The sequence below is a fragment of the Pezoporus wallicus genome, unplaced genomic scaffold (assembly GCF_028554395.1).
Source record: "Pezoporus wallicus isolate ANWC-B61680 ecotype Strahan unplaced genomic scaffold, APGP_CSIRO_Pwel_v1 contig_4131, whole genome shotgun sequence".
In the NCBI taxonomy this organism is placed as follows: domain Eukaryota; kingdom Metazoa; phylum Chordata; class Aves; order Psittaciformes; family Psittacidae; genus Pezoporus; species Pezoporus wallicus.
The window spans coordinates 3,521,059-3,546,015 of NW_026641950.1; the positions used below are offsets into that span (position 1 = coordinate 3,521,059).

Sequence of the window (24,957 nt, forward strand, 5' to 3'; positions counted from 1 at the left end):
CTCTTATGAGGAGACACTGTGGGAGCTGGACCTGTTTAGACTAAAGAGAAGTCTGAGAGGGGATCTTATTAATGCATATAAACATCTCAAGGTGGGTGCCAAGAGGATGGTGCAGACTTTTTTCACTCGTGTCCAGTGACAGGACGAGGAGCCTAAACTAAAATACAAGAAGTTTCACCTTAACATGAAGAAGATTTTTATGTTGAGGGTGGCAGAGCATTGGAACAGGCTGCCTGGCGAGGCTGTGGAGTTTCCCTCTCTGGAGACATTCAAACCTGCATGGACACATTCCTGTATAACCGGCCCTAGGTGGCCCTGCCTTTGTGAGGGGGGTTGCACTAGATAATCTCCAGAGATCCCTTCCAACCATAATGATTCTGTGATTCATGACTTTCACATTGACCAGTAGTGATCACAAATGTAGGGCATCCATATAAAATTAAATCACTACACAGGAATGCAAAACTAGGATATGTAGTTTGGGCTGGGGTTTTTTGTTTTACTTTTCAGAAGTAATGGCAAAAAGTCCATTGCTGATGGATTAAAAAAAAAAAAAAGGAGCATTAATATTTGGGTAGATTATTGCTTTAGATTTGAAAAAGAAGCCCATGAGAATAGGCTGTTATGTCTGTGATGGTGCTTCTTTCTGGAGGTGGGCTATTAAGTAAAATGGCTATTCTCAGAACCTTCAGAAGAGTGTTTGGCCAAATTTTTGGACTGGGAATAGGTGGACATTTGTTCAATGGACAAATACTGATGTATCTTATTTCTGTCACATTACCATTTGTGTTCAGAGGTAATAAAAACCTAGATATTTTGAGGCTTTTTCCAATCTAAAAAATATAATTGGAAGCATCTCAATGTAGGATGTTGTAAATAATAACTGTTATGCTGCAAAAATGCTTGAATGAGTTTTTCTGTGGCTACTTTTACACTGTTTTTTTTTGTCTAATATTTGAGCATATGAAAATTTACCACAGAGTTGCACAAAATGTGATCTCACCTTTCTTTTAAGTTCTTATGATAATAGGTACTGTTGTAATAATTAAGAAGCCTTTCTTATAACATCTTTTTGCCCTACATGCAGTGGAACATGAAGTTTATTTCTTCTACCTTTCTATGACATCAAAAGATTTTGTGAGCCTGATGTATATCAATAATGTAATATATATGTGTCTACATACATTTGTGGGAAAATGGAATGCTTTCTGTGCCTCCCAGAAACTGGATGATTTTTGCATTTGATCTGGTACTTGAGCATTATTTTTATGGTTTGTACAGAAACTGTTCAAACAATGACATTGAAGTTGAAAGTCAAGCCGAGTAAGTGTTACAAAATGTCTTTTTAAAGGTCTCTGTGATTACTGAAATATATATATATGTAAAAGTGAACCACAGTAAGTTTGTATGAGCAATTATATACCTAACTTTCCAGTGTTTGTGGGGTTGTTTGTTTGTTTTGATACTTTGGAGTGTACTTTTGTTTTAACATAGGAATTGAGATTTGAAAAAAACAACATGGAATTTATCCAAATCAAAAATGAAGAGTCAAAAAAACATCTGTGGGCTGTTACAGTCCAGGGACAGCTACTGCCTCATACTGAAATGGAGTCTGCAGTGTTGGTGCAGCTGTATAGTGCTGAGTGTTTAAAAATATGCATTTCTGTCTTACCATTACTTTTAGGGAGTATATTTCTTTCTGGTATATTTCTGGTATATTTCAAGGTGTGCAAAAGAAATGTTATCCCTCCTATATGTAGTTAAATCAGTTATCTGCTGAAAAACTCCACTGTCTTTCTATTGTGTTTTCATCAGCTGGCTGCAAGAAGGAAAAGGCACCCTATTGTGATAGAAAGTAAAGGATTTGCAAGCATAGTTTTTGCTTTGTTGGAGCAGTCAGGCAGCTTGCTGTTCATCTTAAAAGGGGCCTTATAGGGAAGATGGGGAAAGACTTTTTAGCAGGGCCTGTTGTGATAGGATAAGGGGCAATGGTTTTAATAGAAAAGAGGGGAGATCAGGCTGAATGTGAGGGAAGAATACTTTGCAATGAGGGTGGTAAATACTGAAACAGGTTGCCCAGAAAAGTGGTGGATGCAACATCCCTGGAGACATTCAAGGCCAGGCTGGATGGGGCTCTAGGCAACCTGATTTAGTTGAAGATGGCCCTGCTCATTGCAGAGGGGTTGGACTAGATGACCTTTGAAGGTCCCTTCCAACCCAATCTGTTCTATGATCCTATGATCCTCGGTAGGCTCTGCATTCTCCTGGGTTCAGACCTCAGCCTTGTCCGGTATGTGTGTATTCAAACCTTGACACTGAAGGGCCTGGTTTTCAGGAGAACCCCAGATGGCAGCCTGGGGGTTGTTCCACAAGCCTGGAGCACTTTCAGGTGGAGACAGAAACAGTGATGATAACTTCTCAGGGCTCAGGAAGAGCAATGAACTTGGTAGTTTCAGTGAGAAACAGGGAACACTGGAAGTTGACTGGAGATATGTAGACTGTGGGTATCTCTGTACCCAGTGTAATATTTCCTTCTCCTAGAAATTTTGCTACTGCCTCTTATACCTGATTCTACATGGTTCATGTTGCACTCTAAACATGAAAACTTTAAGCCTGTACCATTTAGGTCAAAATGAACACCTGCGTGTCTTTTTCCCTATGTGTGCCAAATCTTCAGTTTGTTTTCTAGTTTGTGATGGGGTAGTTATTGTCAGAAGTTTCTGTACTTTGAACAGCAGAATACCTATTTTAATTTGACTTGAAGTGAAGAGGTTATCTATGAAGGCAGAGTATGTTAGAAATCTGTCAGAAATTGCAAAATAATATTAAGGAAAAAAAATATTTTAAAAGCTGTTATTCTGTTATCTTGCTTGTGATGGGGAGAACCACACTGGTGAATGAAATAAATGTATATGGAACCGATCTCAAGTGGATTTTACTTCCAACTGAACTGGAATTATTAATGTGTCTTCCCAGCTGGGGCTGAAGATGAATTGAGGTACAGTGATATCCAACAGAAATAAAGTTGCCAGGACAGAAATAAAATAGTTGCCAGTATCCTGTTGTGACATGTAATAGATGGTATTAAACAAAATACCGGAAGATCTAGAGTATATGAAAGCATTGGTCAGTATTGTTTGTTGTTTTTTTTCATTTTTTTTTTTTATTGTTCACAGTTATTTAGCTACTTATTACATTATTAATTCATGCATTTGTAATCAAATTTCATTGTTATATCCATGGAATATGTCTTCTGCATGGCAAAAGATTCCTGTATGTTTTCATTTAAAAAGATCTATTCATTTTGATTTCATCATGGGTTTTTGCCATTTGTTTTTTAAATGGCAAAGTTCAAGAGAATATATATATACTTAAGCAAAAACTACACCTAAATGAACACAGGTTAAAACAGATGGTAGTATAAAAGTGTTACTTGCAATAGTAAATTAGGAAATCTTTATAATTTCCACTTGCATTTAGAAAAGCACAGAGTGTGAGCTGTGCTGAACCACACTGAATGTGACTGTGTGTTCTCAGAGGCATTTGAGAGCTATCAGGCATCTTCTTGCAGGTAGTATGCAGTGGCTTTGGTGATTATTCTGATGAGATACTGTGTGACTTATGTTACCTGTGAAAGGCAAATCACTGTGACCTTTCCTGTGGAGGGAAAAAAAGGATGCAAGTAGCTTTAAGTCAATAAAGCAACTGCTTGCATGGAAGGTAACCTTTTCTTAAAATGCTGTATAAAAAAAACACTCGTTAGTCTTACTTAATGAGTTCCAGCCACATTTGCAGTATATAAATTTTGCAGATACAAATGAACCCAATTTGACCAATTTGGTGGCCTTCTATGATGGGGCTATGGAACTGATGGACAGGGGCAGAGCAGTTGGTGTCATCTACCTGGACTTGCGTAAAGCATTCGACACTGTCCCACACAACATCCTTGTCTCTAAATTGGAGAGACATCAATTTGATAGGTGGACCACTGGGTGGATGGCCACACGCAAAGAGTTGTGGTCAATGGCTCAATCTCTGGCTGGAGACCAGTAACGAGTGGTGTCCCTCAGGGATCGGTGTTGGGACCGGTCTTGTTTAACATCTTTGTCAGTGACATGGACAGTGGGATTGAGTGCGCCCTCAGCAAGTTTGCCGATGACACCAAGCTGTGTGGTTTGGTTGATAACGCTGGAGGGAAGGAATGCCATCCAGAGGGACCTTGACACGCTTGTGAGGTGGGCTGATGCCAACCTCATGAAGTTTAACCATGCCAAGTGCAAGGTCCTACACCTGGGTCGGAGCAATGCCAGGCACAGCTACTGGAGAAGAGAAGCCTTGACCTCCAAGCAGCCTTCCAGTGTCTGAAGGGGGGCTCTAGGGGTGCTGTGGATGAACTTTTGATTAGGGACTATAGTGACAAGACAAGTGGTAATGGGTTCAAACTTAAAACAGGGGACGTTTAGATTGGATATAAGGAAGAAGTTCTTTCCTGTAAGGGTGGTGAGGCACTGGAATAGGTTGCCCAGGGAAGTTGTGAATGCTTCATCCTTGGTGGTGTTCAAGGCCAGGCTGGACAGAGACTTGGGTGAGGGTTTAGTGTGAGGTGTCCCAGCCGATGGCAGGGGGGTTGGAACTCGGTGATCTTAAGGTCCTTTCCAACCCTAACTGTTCTATTCTATGAACCCTTTGTATTTTGCTGTGGTGAAAATGAATTTCCAGATTTTTCTGTGGCAACAAGTTCTGACCTTTCCAGTTCAGAAATCTCTGTTGTGTTGGTGCATATTAAACATCTAGTTCTATTAAAAAAGCTGATTACAGCAGAGGCATGAAGTCTTATGAGACCAAGTCAATCTCTCACAGGTAAATAAAAGGAAATTAAGATGCATATCTGAATAGATATTCATCTATTCAAAGTGTATGCATAAAACTTATAATTAGACTATTACTGATGATTGTTTAGCTGCTGTACTGAAGGAACATCTCCAAATGACACGATTTAAGTAAATTCTAACAATCAGGGAACATCTGTTATCTTTGGTGGAGTTTGTTTAGTGATCATTACTTGAGCAAATTTAGATTTAATTTATGTAGGCAGGTAAAATCAGGATAATTAAATCTGTGTTAGAATTTCCCTACCCTGAACTCTGTTAACTCACATTCTTCATTTTGTGTAGTTGTTGATTGTTATTTGAACTTCCATGTGAATAGTTTAAAAATTCTTGGTCAAGTTTAAAAAAAACATGAAAACAATTTTTATAATTATTTTAACGCATAGAGCGTATACAGAATATTTAATAACTTTGGCTACACACAATAGACAGCAGAATTTTTTAAAAAAATTCATCTCATATTTATCTTTCTATGTGACTTTAGTAAATGTAGTAATATTATATCCTATTCCTCAAGAATATCGAGTTGCCTTTTACTGATTATGTAAGAGGTATGGTGCCTTGTTCTGCAAGTTGACAGGGCAAAGTGGCTGATAATGGACACCTGGTAGCTCTGAGTTTTAATTTTTCTGCAAACATGGGCTTGACTGGCTGCAGTTTCATCATGTCTATTATCCTGTGGGTTGTATGTTATATGTTAGTTACATGTGCTAGTGCAATCCCGGAAGACATCCAGGGGATGGTTTCCAGAAGTAAACTTCAAACTGTGGAATGAGCATCAGGCATCCACTGAAAATAAGGCTTTGATATTATTAATTCTTTTTGTGTCATTAAATATTTAGTTTTAAATGTGAAATTTAAACATGGTAAATGTGTTTTGTAAATATTTATAACCGTTTATGCTGAACAGATCTCTCACTATTTTATATGAATCCAATCCTATTCAGAAGCCTGAAATCCAATTAGCACTTCCGTCTTTCTATAACTGAGGCTGCTTGCCACAACTTTGTATGCAACAAAAGTATGGACTTTGTTCGCGTTAACCTAATGTTTATAGGTTAACTTCCATTTGCAGTCTCATGCAGTCCAACATTTTCTGTTTACAGCTGTTATTTTCATTATACTTCGTAGCATTTTGCCCCATGTATCACGTTATATTTGCATGTGAAAGCACCAATGAAACCCTTAAAGAAGGCAAAATCTTACTTACTCAGATTGTTTTGTGGTTTTTTGTCTGTTTGCTTGTTTGATTGATTTTGGTGGGGTTTTTTTAGAGCACTCAGTCCACTCTAGGAGGTGGAGGTTTGCTGTTTTTCTAAAAAGCACTGATCAAGGCTTGCATCTTGAATTTAAAATACGGGATGGTTAAAAGAAGGGATGGTCATAGCATCCCTCTTCTATTCACTTGCTCAGGGACTGTGATGCGAGATCCTGTTTTCAGTATCCCGTTTAGCCTGCAGACTCATATCTTCCGCTTACTTGCAGGCAAGTGTCAGCAGGCTATAGCATAGCTATTCAGGCAGCCACCTTGGGAGAGTAATCTTGGATTGCAGTCACTTGAATCTGGCCAGTAGTCTCTCATAGGTCCATGTACTTGTGTGTGTATATATGTATACACACATACATATATAGTATCTCTCATATATATATATATATACACTCGTGAGAGATTACTGGCCAGATTCAATGTTTTAAAGCTGGAAGTTGCTGTTCAGAAAGGCTCTGCTTTTTGCTGGTGTTCTGCTAGAGTGCCATGGTTTTGCATGCAGTTAGTAGCTTTTCAAATAGAAATGTAAAAAACCTTAAAATTTAACATTAACTGTTGACATATAAATGTCATATTGTCATTTTTTCTTCAATACCTCTATCCACAGGGGAAGTTGTTTGAGTGCAGTATCAGGCCATTTAATGTGACTACTCACCACCAGTTGGGGGTGCACAAAATGTTGGGAGGGGACACAGCCAGGACAGCTGACCCCAACTGACCACAGGGATATTCCGTACCATGTGGTGTCATTCGCAGCATGGAAAGCTGGAAGAAGGAGGGAGAGGATGTTCGGAGTCCCGAGCAACCATTAGAATGTGATGGACCTGCCTGTGATGGGAAGTGGTGAATGAACTCCTTGTTTTTCTTTGCTTGTGTGTGAGACTTTTGCTTTACCTATTGAACTGTCTTTATCTCAACCCACAGATTTTCTCGCTTTTATAATTCTCTCCCCCATTCCGCCAAAGGAGGGAGTGAGCAAGTGGCTGCATGGTGCTTTATTGCCAGTAAATGGTGTACCTTCACCACCAGGTTCTGCACCTGGGCAGCGATATCTTGCCACAGTGCAGCAGCCCAGATGGGTTTACCTCTGTTACTAGTTGCTCTGCTTCTGTTGCAACCACCCCCACAGGGCATCTGCCACCATCCCTGAGTCAGTATAGAGATAAAGGACTGGCCACTTTTCTCATTCAGCAATGTCCAAGGCCAGCTGGATGGCTTTCACCTCAGCAAACTGACTCGATTCACCCTCTCCTTCAGCAGTTTCTTTCTTATTAGTTGATGGAGACATTGCTGTTATCTTGTTGATCCCATCTATGGGGATCTGGTGATGTCCACCTTGCCATGATATGAATTTGACCGGCTGACATGGACAATTTACAGACTGTGTGCATTTCTAAGATACATCACAGCTGTATCAGATTTATGTTAATGTAATTTTGCAGCAAATAGATGTCTTTTATAAACAGAAGGAATGAATGCTTTTGTATTTTAGGTAGAGTTTGCATTACACATTATGAATAGATTAATGAATATATGAATTACAATTTGTCTCAGTCCAGTCATTACAATGGTAATGAGTGTATTTTCTTCTATATATTCAAAACACTGGAAAATCTTTTTATACTCTTTTTTTGCATGTGTACCCATAATAAAAAAAGATTCTGGCTATATTCAGTATTTCCAGCTATGCATGTTTTTTTTTCCCATATGTATGTATTTTTTCTGCATGAGACCAGAAATCCTATTTCAGGAATTTCAGTTATTTTATATAAGCCCTATTTTTAAGTTATCTATTTCAGATTGCTTTGAAATGTTTCACTGACCATTTTTTAAGTTAGTCTGATAATTTCAGCAGTGCTGAAACTATTGGTATTAGAAAATAGTCTTTACATACACTATGAATTTATTTGGGGTGTGCCTGAGCCCTAAGCTTTTTTGAAGCTGACTTTTTCTCTTCCAATTTCTTGTGCTCTTGACGGTGTTTTTACAGCTGACTTAAACTAGAAGTTCTTGTGAGCAAAGGCAGTGACTCTGTAGCACATATTAATTAGATTCATGCTGGCACTAGATAGTCTGTGGTGATTTACAAAAATAGTCTTATTAATCACTTGTATATGCTTTATGTGTACAATAGAAGAATAGTAGTGAGCCATATGAAATGGAGGAGAGAGGAGCACAGCATCAGGCTATCAAACCTATGACTCTGAAGAGTTTGCTGTCAAAATTGTTCTGGCAGTGCTTTCTTTGAGGCCATGCCACTGTTGGTGGAATGAACCCCAGCATACTCCTTCTAGCTACCAGTGCACTGGAGCAAGCAGGAGAATGAGGGTATGTTGCTTCTGCACTATAGCCAGGACTGTTCTTTGCTAGTTTTAACATGGTTTCAGGCAGTCATGTGATTCTTATGCATAAAAAATACCTAAGCTTAAGTGCTTTGCTGACTCAATCCCTTAATATACCAGTTGTGTTTATTCATGTACAGCCTTCTCCTCCTGGTTGTCCCTCATAAGCCCTCAATAACCATTACTGTAGTAATGCTGTACTGGGTCTGGCTGGGATGAAGTTGATTTTCTTCATAGCGGCCCATATGGTGCTGTGTTTCAGATTTTTGACAAAACAGTGTTGATACACTAGTTACAGCTATAGCGGAGCAGTGCTTGCACAGGGTCAAGGCTTTCTCTGTTTCTCACTCTGCCCACCAGCCAGCAGGCTGGGGGGGGGGCAAGAGTCTGGGAAGAGACACAGCTGACCCAACCTGAGCAAAGAGGTACTTCTTGCCATACAATGTCATGCTCAGCAATAAAACTGGAGGCTAAATGTTCTGAAGTAGCCATTGCTTGGGAACTGGCTGGGCAGTAGGAGGTGGTGAGGGATTGCCTTGCCATCACTTGTTTGTGTTTTTTTTTGTTTGTTTTCTCTTCTGTTTGGTTATTAAACTGTCTTTAGCTTGAGCATGAGTTTTTCTTGGTTTTGCTCTCTTCCCGTTCTTTCCCCCAGATGGTGGGTACTTAGCTGCTGGCAACTCACCACAGGTAGCCACAAAAATACCGACTGCTTTAGTTCATATGCTACCCTCCCTCAGGGGGGGGGGAAATTAAAAAATAAAAAAGGTGCTGGGTAGGTAGAAGCAAAGTCAGTGAAGTTTAAACTGGAAATATGATGTGATTTTTTTTTAATAGTTGTGGTAATGAAACATTGAACACAGAGGAACAAGTGGCTCCACTTTAGACCTTGAAATTGGAATAATTACTTCAGCTGATCAGAGAAAGATCAGTTCTACCCTCCTAAGTTAGCTTTTAGGAAAGGCAGTGATGTGCAGTCAGTGTTGGTTTATGGCTGCAATTTAATAAAATCAGTCCAGGTTTTAATAGTCTTTCCTAGACTTTATCTGTGAGTATTCCTTTTGATGGAAATCTGACAGATCTTTCAGAAAACCAGTAGTTTTCATTTTCTGTTTCTTGAACTGTGAAGTGCCCTGCCTTCAGGGTAGAATTTCCACTGGTTGATAGAGTGGGTGGAAGCTGAGGGAGATTTCTGAATTACATTTTAGGGAAATCTTAGGGTGCTTCTGCTATAGCACAAGCTACCCTTGTTTGATAAACCCTTGTCAAGTTCAGATAATGATATGGAAGGCATAATTCCACATGTGTGAGATTGTTGTGCAGAGACACAGGACTGCTGAAAAAGTGTAAGCTATCACAGAAAGTCTTCGTGATTTGAAAACCATGGGAGAAAGTGTGATAACTGTTGACATGCTTGGCATATCTGACGGCATGTCTTTAACCTTTTGTTCTTGTACTGAGAAGTAATTAATGTTTTAGAGTAACCTAGTACCAGCAGTCTCTCCTTTGACAGCTTTCTTGTCTGAAGAGATTGAATGGAAGAAATGAAATCTTTCAATAACAAAGCCAAAGAGCAGAGGTGTTTGCAGCTACTTTGTGAACTCAGAAATCATATAATACATTTGGGAAAATGGTATTTGAAATATCAAAAATAAGACAAGAGAAAGAAATCCCTCAAAGAATATATAAGTGAAAAAATACAACGAGGTTCAGGTAGATATTACACAATATGATGTGCATGATGGAGTTTAGTAGAATATTATGAGCTCTCTTGGTGAAACTTCGTAATTCTCCACCAGACCTCATCTATGCGAAAGGTTTTTGTTTCCAGATCACTAAGTAAGGTCAGTGATGCATATTTTATGAACTATTGCATATATGAGTTAGATTTATCTCAGATAGCACTAGTTCATCCAAGTCATGGAACTGATTATGTGATTTGCAAAAGGTTTGTAGTGGAAAGAATATGTTGTTCCATACTGCTTTCCAGAATGTCCTGAAGTATATGGTTAATAACATAGCCCCCAAATTGGTCTTCTGTTATTGAATTGGTACAGATATTTAATAGATGGACATTTAAGGAGGGCTGTTAGCTATTCAAGGTTTGTTTTCAGACTCCCTCTTACTATTGTTATTGTATAAACCAAAAGTTTGCCACTTTTACATATCAGAGTTCTCATCTGGATTTGGGATATGAAAAAAAAAAGCAGTTTGAGATTTTCAATTACAGTAGTCAGAGTATGAAAATATTACCTGTGCCTGTAGTCCATATTGTAGTTCTCCTACCAGTGCCACCTTTAGGGGAAATCTGTTTGCACCATAACATGACGGTCATCATATCAGCTTTGTACTTTCTCTTTAGTTGTTCATCTAAAGCAATTTCTTTGTGGGCTGTGTTCCATGCTGTGTACTGCAGTTTTTGATTTTAAATTTAGCTGCACAGCTAGCTGAAATGGCAGGAGTTCATAGTGTTGACGCTTTGATCAAAGAAAGAGTTGGTTGAAAATTTATTAGTCAGTTCCAGGTAAAAGTCTGAGTATTTTCATAAACAAGATAAGTAGGACTACCAGTCCTGTAAGGTTTGCTCTTAACTGTTTTTTCTGTCTTGGTTAGTTTGAAACAACTAGTATGGTGCAGGCATGCAAATTGCTTTTATGTGGAAATTTGCTTTGTCTTCAGTAATTTATTTTATAGGGAACATGGTGATAATTCCATGAACACTTAAAATATTTGGAGATCCAAACTGATTATTGTCTATAATGTGATTTTCTTCTTTTAATTTTGATTTTTTCAAGATGTAAAGTCTAGCTATTCTCTGAAAGAAGGTTGTTAGTATTTTTCCTTTATTCCTATAGAAGATTAGCTTTGGTGGTAGAAGCAGTGTCTTTTACCTTTTTGCTCTCAGGTAAGAATTAGCGAGCATGGCTTCACTAAGAAGAAATCCAGCCTGACCAATTTGGTGGCCTTCTATGATGGGGCTATGGAACTGATGGACAGGGGCAGAGCAGTTGGTGTCATCTACCTGGACTTGTGCAAAGCATTCAACACTGTCCCACATGACATCCTTGTCTCTAAATTGGAGAGACATCAATGTGATGGATGGACCACATGGTGGTTAAAGAACTGGCTGGATGGCCGCACACAAAGAGTTGTGCTCAGTGTCTCAATCTCCGGCTGGAGACCAGTAACGAGTGGCGTCCCTCAGGGATCGGTGTTGGGACTGGTCTTGTTCAACATCTTTATCAGTGACATGGACAGTGGGATTGAGTGCGCCCTCAGCAAGTTTCCTGATGACACCAAGCTGTGTGGTTTGGTTGATACGCTGGAGGGAAGGAATGCCATCCAGAGGGACCTTGACACGCTTGTGAGGTGGGCTGATGCCAACCTCATGAAGTTTAACCATGCCAAGTGCAAGGTCCTACACCTGGGTCGGAGCAATGCCAGGCACAGCTACAGGTTGGGCAGAGAAGAGATTCAGAGCAGCAGATTCAGAAGGACTTGGGGGTGCTGATCAGTGAGAAAGTTAACATGAGCCGGCTTCAGTGTGCGCTTGCAGCCCAAAAAGCCAACCGTATCCTGGGCTGCATCAAAAGAAACATGACCAGCCGGTCGAAGGAGGTGATCCTGCCCCTTTACTCTGCTCTTGTGAGACCTCACTTGGGAGTACTGTGTGCAGTTCTGGTGTCCTCAACATAAAAAGGACGTGGAGCTGTTGTAACAAGTCCAGAGAAGGGCCCCGCGGATGATCAGGGCACTGGAGCACCTCCCGTATGAAGACAGGCTGAGGAAGTTGGGGCTGTTCAGCCCGGAGAAGAGAAGGCTGCGTGGAGACCTCAAAGAACCCTTCCAGTAGCTGAAGCGGGCCTATAAGGATGCTGGGGATGAGCTTTTCATTAGGGACTGTAGTGACAGGACAGGGGGTAATGGGTTCAAACTTAAAACAGGGGAAGTTTAGACTGGATATAAGAAAGAAGTTCTTTCCTGTAAGGGTGGTGAGGCACTGGAATAGGTTGCCCAGGGAAGTTGTGAATGCTTCATCCTTGGTGGTGTTCAAGGCCAGGCTGGACAGAGACTTGGGTGAGGGTTTAGTGTGAGGTGTCCCAGCCAATGGCAGGGGGTTTGGAACTTGGTGATCTTAAGGTCCTTTCCAACCCTAACTATTCTATGATTCTATGATTCTAAGAATTGCAGGCTTTTATTTTAGCCAGTAAGATTTTTATTTTTTTTTTATTTCATTACTTTATAACTGCAAAAATCAGGAAGGCATTCTAAAGAAAAAAGTGTAAATCAGAATCAAAAGTTTATGAAACTTACTTTTTCCTTCCACAGGTTTTCACTTGACTTTGTATCTTCTTTGCTAACATGCGGCCTGTATGAAGTGATTAGCAAAAGTAAATGTAGATGTCTTCCTGTTTTCTAAGTGTCCAAACTCCACTGCAGTCAGTGGATATATACCCAATACAGTCAGTGACCTAAAAGTGGATATCCTTAGATACCTCAAGTGGACATACACTGGCTAGTCAACTGGGAGCTCTCTAGGCTTCCTTTACTTCTTCATTGATGAGAGTGCCATTGACATTGGTATGAAGACTGCTGCATTTAATTTTCTTAATTTGGAGCTGTATCCCATCAAAATGTAGTTTAAGCTAAGCCACCTAGTCTCTTTGTTTGGTCAGGTGTAAGAGACGGCTATCTTGTCAGTGCCATTCATTCTGCCTGCTTTAAACATCTAATTTAAACCATGAAATCGGAGCATAATACTGCCAAAATCTATGCGTGCTCCGCCATTGTCTGTAGAAGTCTGTATAGTTGAAAACAAAACCTGTAATTGTTGTGTAGTTACTGTTATCAATTACAGGGCAAGATAGAATGTCTCTTAATTAACTTAATAACCTGGTAGGTACGTTTAGACATAGCTAATTAGAGCTTTCTTGTAATTGGGCCTAGGATTAATAGACTGTGAAGACTGTTTCATTTGTATTAAATGCATGGACAGTCACAAGGAGATTGAAATTTGAGCCTGCATTGAATAACTAATAGAGGACCTCAGGACAGCACAATAGTGAAAGATTATTATCTTCATAAAGAATTAATATATTAAGTCACTAGACCTGTTTTGGTTTTTGTTTTGAGTTTTGTTGGGAGGGTGTTTAGTGTTTGGTTTTTTTGTGGGTTTGTTTGTTTGTTTTTTTTCTCCCCCAAGATCTTTTGCAAGAGCTATTTGCAAGAGCTTTGTTAATATGTACGTTAATCTCTCTCCTGGAAACATTCACAGATCACCCTTTCACATTTTCTTGTACTAGTCTGTCTTGCATAGTTTAATAAAACAGTGAATGTTAAAGCATATGAAGATACCATTACAGAAGAAAGTAGAAATAACTGTTTTCATTTTTGGTTTGCACATTGCAAGGTAAAATCCTTCGAGGAGATAATTGCCAGTGTTTCTGGAGCTTATATCACCTTTCTGCCTGTTCTTTCTCAGGGCAGAACCTAATTTGGGGCAATACAGTGGGGGAAACAGCTGAAATGAATGTATTTCACACTAGTGCTCCGGTCTATAGTAATCATGGAAGTTCTGTTTCACCCCTTTTCGGTGCAGCAGTGCATCTCATGTGTGCAAAGGGAATTAATAGGTACTGACATCTGAACAGGCTTCTTCACTTCTTGCACAGATGCAAAGCAGGGCAGTTTCCACTGATAGAAAAGAAAAAAGGACATAGAGTAAAAGGAATTCATACACAGCAGTGGAAAGAAGAAAGGAGTAGAGAGATTATGGATAGTAAACAAGTCATCTGGCAGCATGGAGACTCAGTCTGCTATGATTTTTTATTTGTTCTTATAATGCATACTGTGCAGAACATCTTAAAAAGGTAGACAAAACTTTAATTTTTTTTATTTGAATTAGGTGAAATTGTGAACAAGTAGGAAACTTAGAAACTTGACCTGGAAAAGCAAAAAGTATAATTGATATTTTTGAGACATGTAAGTGTCTTGCATTTCTGTTTTCATGCATAGTTGAAACTTATCTGTTGAATTTTTCATCAAGAAACGAATCTCATTTTCAATGATCTTGTGCCATTTTTATTCTGCTGTTAATGCAGAGGCGGCTTCATTGAGACTAGTTGGTCTTTTCTTTTTCTTGTGAAACCTTGCCTTGTAAGTTGTTGTATATTTAATTTTTTCTTATTTAATACCTTCACTTTTGTAATTCTTTTTTAAACATTTCAAAGTTGTGAAAGTGTATTTAGAGTACCATGTAGTATGTTATTCCTGTTGTCTCTTAAGATGTCATCTGAGTAACAGATGAGAGCATTAAATAAACTTTGGGTAATTTCATCAGAAGTTTACGATCGTTTTACTAGGTCCTACGATAAGAATAGCCCAACGGATTTTCCTAATGAGGAGAGAACCTGCCTAACAGGCATTCCTAATCTGCAATATCTGTTCATTGAAGTTTCTGTTTGTACCTAAAAAGATGAGCTGAGAGCTCGCTAAGTACAGTTACTACCTATGTGAAGTTTTTTTGCCTTTTTTGTTTTATAGTTTGTTGGGTTTTTTTTTTGCTTCTGTTGCCTCTCCCACCCCTCCACCCCATGGCAGGCAGAAAACCTATTTCCTTGTAGTTGCCAATTTGCTGGGATGGCAAGAGTCTCAAAGGAAGCATGAGCTTGAAGAGCATGCGTTAAGGGCTGAGCAGATGGAGTTAGGTCCTTTGGGTGGCAGAATTTGGTAGGAGGGCAAAGGCAGTGAGAATTGTGGAGTTGTGATCCTACTTCTGACTGTGTGTGTAGCAGAAGGATGTGGAAGTAGGTAACACCTCCTGCGTGTGAGTGTGGATTTACAGAGTGTACATCTGAAATTGTTATCACTGCTGTTGTTACTGCTGCTTGGGGTGGAGGTGTTCTTTGCACATCCTGCAGAGGGGTAAGTTGGAGACCACTTTCACACCTTGCTTGGAATGGCGTGAGAAGCAAATACATAGAAGCTTCTTCACTCCCCTTTTGCAACAGAATACTCGTAGGAAAGAGTAGGAATACTTGTAGGAAAGAGTCTTTCTTAAGTGGCAGGCTTTGCAATCTGTGTCATCTTCGTGTCGACTTAAAGCTGTATTTACTTTTAATGCCATCTCTGAAAGTGCTTGAGGCAAGTCAGTTTGAGGCTTATTAAACAAATAAGTAGTATTTTTATTTTTTTAACTGCATACTCTTTTCAGTTCATGATGATTTGAAGAATGTTATTTCTTTTTTTGGTTTAGGTGCAGAGGATCAGTACAACTGATTTGTTACTCCAGAGAGATAAAAGTAGCCTGTATCTATAGTTCTGTCATCTTTTCTAATTGCTGTCACAGAATAGAAGTGATTTTACTCTGAGACAGCACAGATCACTCAGGCCTTATTGTCAATATATTAACAGTAGATAAAAAGTGGTCCTTTTGAATAGGAACTAATTTCACGTCACCTTGAAATAGCACTTTTTTTTCTTTTTGTAGTTTGTGCAGTTATGTTCTTTAGTTTTATTGCTATGTCTCAGGATAAAGTAACAAATCATGTAATCAGTTTTATTTTATTAGGTCTGTTTCTGTTAATTAAAGACCTTTTTTTCTTGTGACAAGCAAATCAGTGATGGCAACAGTCAAGTATCATTTTTCTTACATTGATACAAGCATTCTGAAATTTTTCATCCCTGTACTGCCTTTTTTATTTCTGCATTAATTTTGTAATGTATTATTAATAGATTGTCACCTGTGCATGTCTTTAATAAAAAACAAGATGATGAGAACTGAGATACATGCATTGATGCTATTAATTTTTTAATCTAAGAGAGAAAAATGATTTTCAAACCACGATTCAGAGAAATTATTTCAATTACAAGTCAGCTATTACAGATTGACACTTTTCCTTTGGTAAGAGAATTCTCTGCAGTGGAATTCCTGCAGCTGTTCTAGTCTATCAGAAGCACAAGATTACATCTTTCCACTTGTCACTAATTCTGCATTTTGGCAGAGGAAAAAAGAAAGGTTTGCTGTTAGAGTGTTGCCAAGCAACTAAAATATGAGCTTCTCCAATATCTGGATTTTTTTTGTGTGATCTGTATCAGAGGGTTTCTCCTACCTTGGTGAGAGACAGTCTCAATGAAGTTAGACTCCATAGCTTTGCTGTTTCTAAGATTAGTAACTAGATTAATTTCTTCCTGTGGAGTTCCATTTCCAAAGCAAAGACTTTTTTTTTTTTTTTTGGTTCCCTGTAGATAGTGATCACAAATCACACTAGGGATGATAATGGCTTCACAAGACATGAGATTGGGCATGTCTTCTCCTTTTTATTCTCAGAAGTTACATTTCTCTTTCTGAAATGGAAAGCTTGTTTCTGTCTCATTTTCACTTATACCTAATTGTTTATACTACTACTTGAATAAAAAGAATGGAAAGGCTTGGAGTGGACAAAGATAACTTGTCTTGTTATGGTAATAATCCTACATGCAGTTACTCACATTTACTGTTAGTGAGTATACTGGCTCTTAAGTATTCAAATAATTTGGGGTAAATTTGAACAGGTAATTGAAATTGGGTTGTTTAAAGTAAATTCCAGTGGATAATGTGACTCTGTGGGTTAAGAGCATTTCGTACATGAACATTTCATAGGGCAAAGCTAGTAGTAGTTTGAGGAGATAGATGTTTCCGGCTGTTTTCTTCAAAGTTGAAAACAGGCTTTTCCTTTATAAATGCTCCTTTACTTTTGGTAAATACTAGATTAGTTTGGGTGCAATATCCCACTAATTTTTTGTATTGTTTTCATTTTCTAAAGGAATTGATGACCAAACTGATAACAGAAACACCTGACCAGCCAATCCCATTTCTAATTGATCATCTTCAGTCGAAACAGGGGAACCGCAATCCGCTTCAGAGGACCTTGTCTGGCTCTGCTGCACTTTGGGCAGAGAGTGAAACATCAGGTATGTTCTGTATGCTGGAAAGGGCTCATCTCCAGTATAATCTTCCCACACTTTTGTCCATGATTTCCTGGATACATGTTTACCTACTGAATGGGTATTACTCTGTAGTTTTGAGCATGCACAGTAAATCCTGTCTGCCCAGTAGATGATACTGAATTGGATATATATTGTTGCCTCTAAGCTTAGCCTATGTACATGTGAGCATGAGTTGGAGTTACAGAGTGGAAACAATCACAGTCTCAATAAAAAGGAAGGTACATATAAAGGTCCCTTGATTTCCCTGCTGTCCTCTTTGCTTTCCCTTCTCTTTGCTTTGTTTTCCTTTACTCTCCCGTGGTGTACTTTTGCTTGAGATTAGCCTCTATTGAGGTATTTTCCTTAATACACATTTTTAACAACCCATCTTTCCAACACTTAATGAGAGATGCTATTACTACTTTATGAACTCTAGTGTGAATAATTTATGATTGTAGATCTTCAGAATCATTAAAAACATTTCTGAAATAATATCTGCTCTGATTCTAAAGTAGAAATTTTAGCTTTGATATTCTATGTCAAGCTACTCTTAGAATTTGGTTTATTTAAAAAGTGACTTACAGATCTCAAATATTTGCTGATAGTCAAAATGTTAGTTACCTGCAAATTTACTTTTTACTTAAAATGTAAAGTTTTAAGCACTGGAAATAAAACATGTAGGAGAATGTATGGAGTTTAAGGACATTTTCATAACAAAAAATAACATGTTATGTTTAATGAAAAACATGTTAATGAATTTCTAAATTTTGATACTTAGGAAATTTAAGAAATATATGAAATTTCATATAAATTGGAAATAGGAGAGAAAAAGAAGAGCAGACTTTAGTTTGGACTGTTAGTTTTTTTTTTTCTGGATTGTTTATCAAGTCTTTGAAAAATGACCCTACAAATGTTATAATTGCCTGATTTGATTCTTTTGGCAGAAAATAAAGGAGCAAGGAGAGATTTTAGAAGCTATGATAAACCTTGGCAGGTAAATGCAAAAAAACCTAAAAAGTCAAAGAGTGACCTTGCCGTGTCCAACATTTCTCCACCATCACCGGAGTCCAAGTCATGTAAGAAAGCTTCAGTACATAATTAATTCCTGCATATTTCCAAACCCATAGTATGTTTTTCTGATGAATTAGGATTAAAATGGAAAACAAAGTATGAGCGGTTGAAATGGCTAGATATATATGTTAGAAGAGTTTGATTCTTACTTTACTTTCACTTCAATTTTGAGTATTTAATACCCTATGTTGTCATCTATAGATAAAATAGAATTTTAGACAGATAAAAACCAGAAGCCTATCTGGATGTCATGCACAGTTTTATATTCAGATACCAATTATGATTTGATGTTCTATGTTTATTGCCATTTTGCATATGTAAAATCTGTTCTGTTGATATTGGTCCTAAAAGACAAGTTTTTTCAGCAGGTCAGGCAATGCAAAACTATGAATTATGAACAGATACTGTTCAAGATATGGGGCAGAGTCAGCAGAACAGGTGTGCAGCTCCAAGGGTTGCTGAAGGAATTTAAATGTACACTGAAAGAAAAGGCAGAATAGAAATAGGGTGACTGAAGAGAATGTTGTCAATGACCTGTAAAATAAAAGTAATAAAAATAGAGGCAGCAAGCCTTAATGAAATACAGTGCTTCCTGTGTACTGGCTGTAGAAGAAATTTAATTTTTAAGCTCGATTTTTAATGGAATTTTTACCCAGATAAATATTTCTCCAATCTATATACTTATACATGTATAGGTACACACCCAAGTGTGTATACAAGGTATCTTCTCCAAAATAAACTGCAAAATTGTATTTTCTTCAGTCGGCTATTGTAGCTTTTTGAAATTTTCAGAATAGCTGAATCTTTTTAATAACTCAGAGTGTGATTAGGTTAATCAGATGAGATCAGAGATTTATAGTATGCTGCAATAGAAGGCTTGCCGTTTTTCCTCTGAAAGCAAGATGGGGAAAACTAGACTTCAGTGGAGTCAAAGAAAAATCTCCCAGTGGCCTCAGTAGGTCAAAATATAGCTCAGCAATGGTTAAAGTAAATCATGATAGATCTATGCAATAGAGATGCTGTGCTTTTGGGTTATTGACAGTCTTGTATGATACATTTTTGGTAGAATAAGTAACTGTAACAAGTAAAAAATAGCTGTACAAGTAGATGTGTCCAATTGCACAAATTTATCGATTATTTATTCTGAAAATGGAGCATGTGTCTCTGTTTCTTCTTCATGAAGCACATTCCCTGCTTCAGAAGCACTCAAATCCCTGGCAGTGTTCAAGGCCAAGCTAGACAGGGCCTTTGGCAACATAGTCTAGTGGGAGGGGTCCCTGGCCATGGCAGGAACTTTGGAACTAGATAATCTTTTAAGTTCCCTTCCAACCCTAACCATTCTATGTTTCTGTATCTTTCTATGGGCACATTAATTTTTATACTGGTCCAAAAGAAGCGTGTAGATTTTGAGAAGTGGTCATAGTCACTCATAATCTGAGTTTAAGCTAATAGTCTTTGCTGGATAACAGCAATTTATGGAGATAAACTGTTAGAAACAGTAGCCAAAGGTGTTGTGAGCTGTTCCTGTCATCATGCTGTGTTCTTGTCCTCCCGTAGTGTGCTTGCACTTCAAACTCTGTGTTAGGCGTGACTTCGTGTCACTCCCTTCATTTGTGTGCCTGCTGCAGGTATCTTGATTGTTGGTCTTTAGGTTGTCTCAAGAGAAGGACAAAGAGGAGGCTGGGCACTCTGCCATGTCAAGCAAGGAAATAATTTATACACCCAGAATATATTCGGTGTATAAATACGGACTCAAGGATCTGTCCTTGTGGCCTGAAGGACATTTAATAATGCTTTTCAGTTGCTAAGGCTTGTTCTTAAGCTACTCAAGTCCCTAAGACTGGCAGCAGAGTTTGTAGGAGTGCAGCTTTACCCACAACAGGGAAAGATAGAATTAGGGTGTGCTTAAGGCAATTGGACATACATAAATACATGGCATTATATGTGATTTATTCTGAGCACGCTGAGAGAGGAGACTAATGTCATTGTAAGGCCGTTCTATTATCACTAAAACATCATGATGATTGTAGGAGTTCCTCATGACTAAACATCAGGAGTCTTTGGGGACTACAGGCTGATCAGCCTAACCTTACTTTCTGGGAGGGTTACTGAGCAAATTTTCCTGGAAGGTGTTCCCAGCTACAGCAAGGAGAGAAATATGATTGGGAACAGCAAGCATGGATTTATGAAAGCATACACTTTTGATTAGATCAACCTGATTGCCCCCTTAGATGAAATAATTGGTCCTGTAATCAGAGTAGTGGATGTTTAATATGTTGACTTTTAGCAAAACCTTGGTGAATCTCTCATAGTATTCTTATCACTCAATTGGTAAGGTATGGCCTGGGTAAGTGGACACAAGATGTGTGGAAAGTTGACTCAGCTGTTGAATTCAAGGGATTGTGACTGACAATGCGAAGTTCAGTAAAAACGCCTATCGCTGATGGCATGCTTAAGGGACTGATACTGAGACCAGTACCATTTAAAAGTCTTACGTCCTGGATGATGAGGTAGAATGTTCTCTGATGTTTGCAGGTAAGACTAATCTCAGTCACACCTGAAATAACGCACAAACAAGAAACCCTGGTATCCAAGGGATCTGACCACTTGTTTGGTGTATGCAAAAACAAAGTTAAACAGAAGCTGCTGCTGTTATATGGCAAAGAAGAGGCTTGAAGCTAGGGCTCCTAGTGTGTGTGTGTTTGTGTATATATATATATATATATATATATATATATATATATATATATATAAAAAATTAAATATTTAGATGATCACATTCTGTATTTGAAGAAGAACAAATTCGAAACTTTGTGAATAGTTTGTGAGACTTACTACTTTCCAGCTAGCTTTTAGGCAAAGTAGTTTATCTCCTCATCACCTCAGATCACAGATCTTTTTTTCACTCTGCTTCAGTTCATCATTCTGACCATATCTCATTTACAATTACAATGTTGTGTATTTCTAACTGTCCTTGGTCAGTCTAGGACTTTAGACCATTGTTCTCTTAGCTTTTTAATATCCTGGTACTGTGTAGACCAGTTTGGCTGTGTTATCAGAGAACTCCAATCTTAATGTTATTGTAGGATTTAAATGCATGAGTAATTTTATGCTCAATAACAATGCACCTGTTTTTGGTTTTGAGACGTAAAATGGTCATACAAATATATTAATGAAATGTAGGATTTAATGAGCAACTGTTCTGATTCTGTCTGCAGAACATCTTAAAAATAAATGTATTTTCAGATGAAAACAGTACTAATCTTGTACTGTCATCCAGTAGAAATTAAAGGTCTGTTGATTTGTGGCAGAAGTCATAACACATGTGAATGTATCTGATGTGCATGTGGGGGGTGATGCACCACCAGGACATCAGAAATACTGGAAAGCATGTCTTTACAGTCTTCTAAGATGAGATGGGAAAGTCTCATATACAAATGCTATGATGTAGAGATAATAAATCTTACTAATTGTAGGAAAATAATTTCAAAAGAAAATGTTTTATAAATCAAAAAGCAGATTGAGGGATTTAAAATTACTGATATGATGATTCTGAGGAGTTGAGTGAGCATAATAAAGGAAGGTCAGAAAATTATGAGAGGATTTTACTAAATGTGTAGTGACAGGTGTATTGGAAATTATATATGTTGGACTTCATACATAGGGAAGGTAATCACATATTTCAAAATATCTTAAGGAAGGGTCATACAGTCTTTACCTAGTTCTGCATGTGTCACACAAAACCCTGCACTTGAAAATGACCAGTGCTTGTTGATCTTATAGTTGGGAAGATACAAGTTTATACTGTGAAAGGACAGACACATGCCACTTGATGTAATGAAGTAGACTTTAGTTTTAGTATCCATTCATTAGTTGGAAAAATAGTTAAGTAAGAAGAACTATGTCTTCTCTAGTAGTAATAAAAATTTCAGTTCTAATTCTGCTTAACTTCCCACTCAATTTTGGTTCAACAGAATAAGCCATAATCATTGTTCAGACGAATCCTATTGAAACTTAGAAATGTTCCATGACAGCACATCTGTTTCGATATACTTTCACTGAAGTACAAAATGGTTTGCTGAAACACAGCATGCAGAGCAAATTTTCACCACGTTTTTGACTGGTTTCCATCTATCCTACTAGTGAGATGCAGTCCAAGCTTCCTGTGTTTGTGTGACATTTCTCTGAAACTAAGGATCAGACCATTGTCTCTTGAGCACACTTCCTTGCTTTCCAAGGACAGAGTCTTGATACTTTCATTTTCCTGCAGATTGGTTCATATATTTGACTGTTGCTTACTCTGGAAGCTTTGCAGCTGTTGAGTAGAACTTCGTTTCGTTCAGCTTCTGTCCCATGACAAAGTTCAAAATCATATTGTTTCTCATAAATTCTGTCCTTTGGAAGTTTGAAAAAAGTGGTTTGTTTCAAACTGTCATGTTATCAGATTCCAGCTTGTTGACAGTTTCTGAAACTGGAAGGTTTCTGGAAGGTTTCAGAACCTCTAAGGTATTGTGATCTTTCTACATGGCTTTACTGTATTAAATTACTGCCTGTATTTTGTTGGTACTGTAAGAATTCTGTGGTGTGGTGAGTTCAATATAAATATGGAAAGAAAAGTCTGTTGAACTGCTACTAGCCTAGAGTGAGAGATTCTATAGAATATACAGTGTTGGTACACTCAAGGGAGAACATGAGGTGGCTGGAAAAGCAGGCAGTAAAGGCGCATGTGATCTCAATATAGAACAAAGGTGATCAAAACCAGAGATATTTCATTATAGAATTTCTTTTCTACTTTACCAAATATTTATTTTTACAGTTAGTAAAAGTTTACAAAAAAGTAATTGGTAGAACATTTTGTTTTCTTTAAATAAGAAAAAGGATGAGAAAAACTGAAGTGCTAATTAAGTTAACTGTGCTAGGGTCTATGAATTGAGGCAATTTTTGGTCACATCAAAATTTAGATAATTATTACTGAACATAGTAGTTTCTAAACCAGGGAATTATAAATTAAATTATTGGCATTTAAAAGTATCAACCAAAGTTGCAAGCTGTCCATCTGAATAGAGGCTAGTCAGACACTAAAGGCCTGTGTCTATTCCCTAGGAACCTCCATAGCTCTTTATTTTCATTGTTCTCAGAAAGAAATACATGACTTGTCTTTTCTGAACACAAAGCAGAATCGGCCTCTGACACTTCAACTTGGCCCCCTTTTCCCCTCTCCTTATTGAGGCTTTCTGTGTCTCTTCCTACTCTTATCTCTGTAGGTTGTTTTCAATGTTTCCTTTGTCTTCTGTCTTCGAGAATGTCTGTACTTACAGTCTAATGTATTAACTTCCCTAATACTAACTTAGGTTCCTGACTGGGTGTTGCAGATCAAAATATACTCTGAATTGTTGAACTTTCTGTACATGTCTGGTTTGAAGATGGCTTGGTTTAATGTCCATAGTAGATGGAATTGCATTCTTTGTGACAGAAGAACTTAAACATACCACTGTCCCATTTCTTTACGTGGAAAAGGTGGCTGTTGACTTAACTTCAACCTTCCCTGTGGAGTTGATCCAAAGTGAAGCAGATTCTATATTCAAGCAGAGGGCAGTCAGCAGTAAGGCAAGTTTCAATAGGGATAGTTTTTTAACCCATTTTACAATAGCCATCAGAACTTGAGAAGTCTGAGCATAATTTCTGCATACCATCATAAATAGGCATTCTGAAATTCCAAATGATCCTAAGATACCACTTCTTTTTGCATGATCTATAGGAGTTGGCATTTCCTTCTTAGCATTTAATGAAACTGGATTTTGTAAGCATAAATTCATTGGTAGCTGTCAACATTGTAAATAAATATTTCAGAACTGACCAGAACATATTAGACACTGTAGGCTTTGTTTTTGAACTTATTTTTGAGTAGTTAGCAACCATTGATAAATGCAACTGATCCGTTCTGTTGGAAATGTGGACTAGGCATCATCATCTTCTCACTAGAATGTACCATTCTCAGAATGGTAATGCTGTGTTTGGAGACAGCCGAACAATTAATCACATTTGGTGGTGGAGGCAGTGGATCGCTTCGTTCAGAACACTGGCAAAAAGAACTTGTTAAATATGAGTTCCAGAGACAGCATCACTTTTGTTTTCATTTCTACAAGTTGTTCAAAATGTTCACATGGGTTATTGCAGCTATGTTAACTGTGGGTCTCAGAAACTCCTGTTCTTCTCTGCCATTGTAAGTAAAGTAAGCTCAGTAGTTGAGAAACTGTCATTTTAAAACTAAATCAAAGGTTTTGGTAATAGATAATGAATTGAAGTCTGTAGGCTCAGGATTGTGCTTCCCAAAGATTGAATATGTTTAATTATTGGAATAGAGCTGTACAGCATGAACAATGGGGACATGTTTTGTTTCACTGTTTTGATGAAATGTTAC

At 38.0% G+C, this 24,957-nt stretch overlaps 1 protein-coding gene across 7 annotated transcripts in view; it reads left to right on the forward strand.

Moving 5' to 3' along the window:
* CUNH8orf34 (chromosome unknown C8orf34 homolog) overlaps window positions 1-24,957 on the forward strand; it is a 161,451-nt gene that overhangs the window by 14,851 nt on the left and 121,643 nt on the right. For all 7 annotated transcript variants that reach the window (XM_057426125.1, XM_057426127.1, XM_057426120.1 and 4 more), the window contains exons 2-3: window positions 17,303-17,450; window positions 18,410-18,541. In XM_057426125.1, coding sequence (XP_057282108.1) covers window positions 17,303-17,450; window positions 18,410-18,541 — 280 coding nt within the window. The remainder of the gene's footprint in view (window positions 1-17,302; window positions 17,451-18,409; window positions 18,542-24,957) is intronic.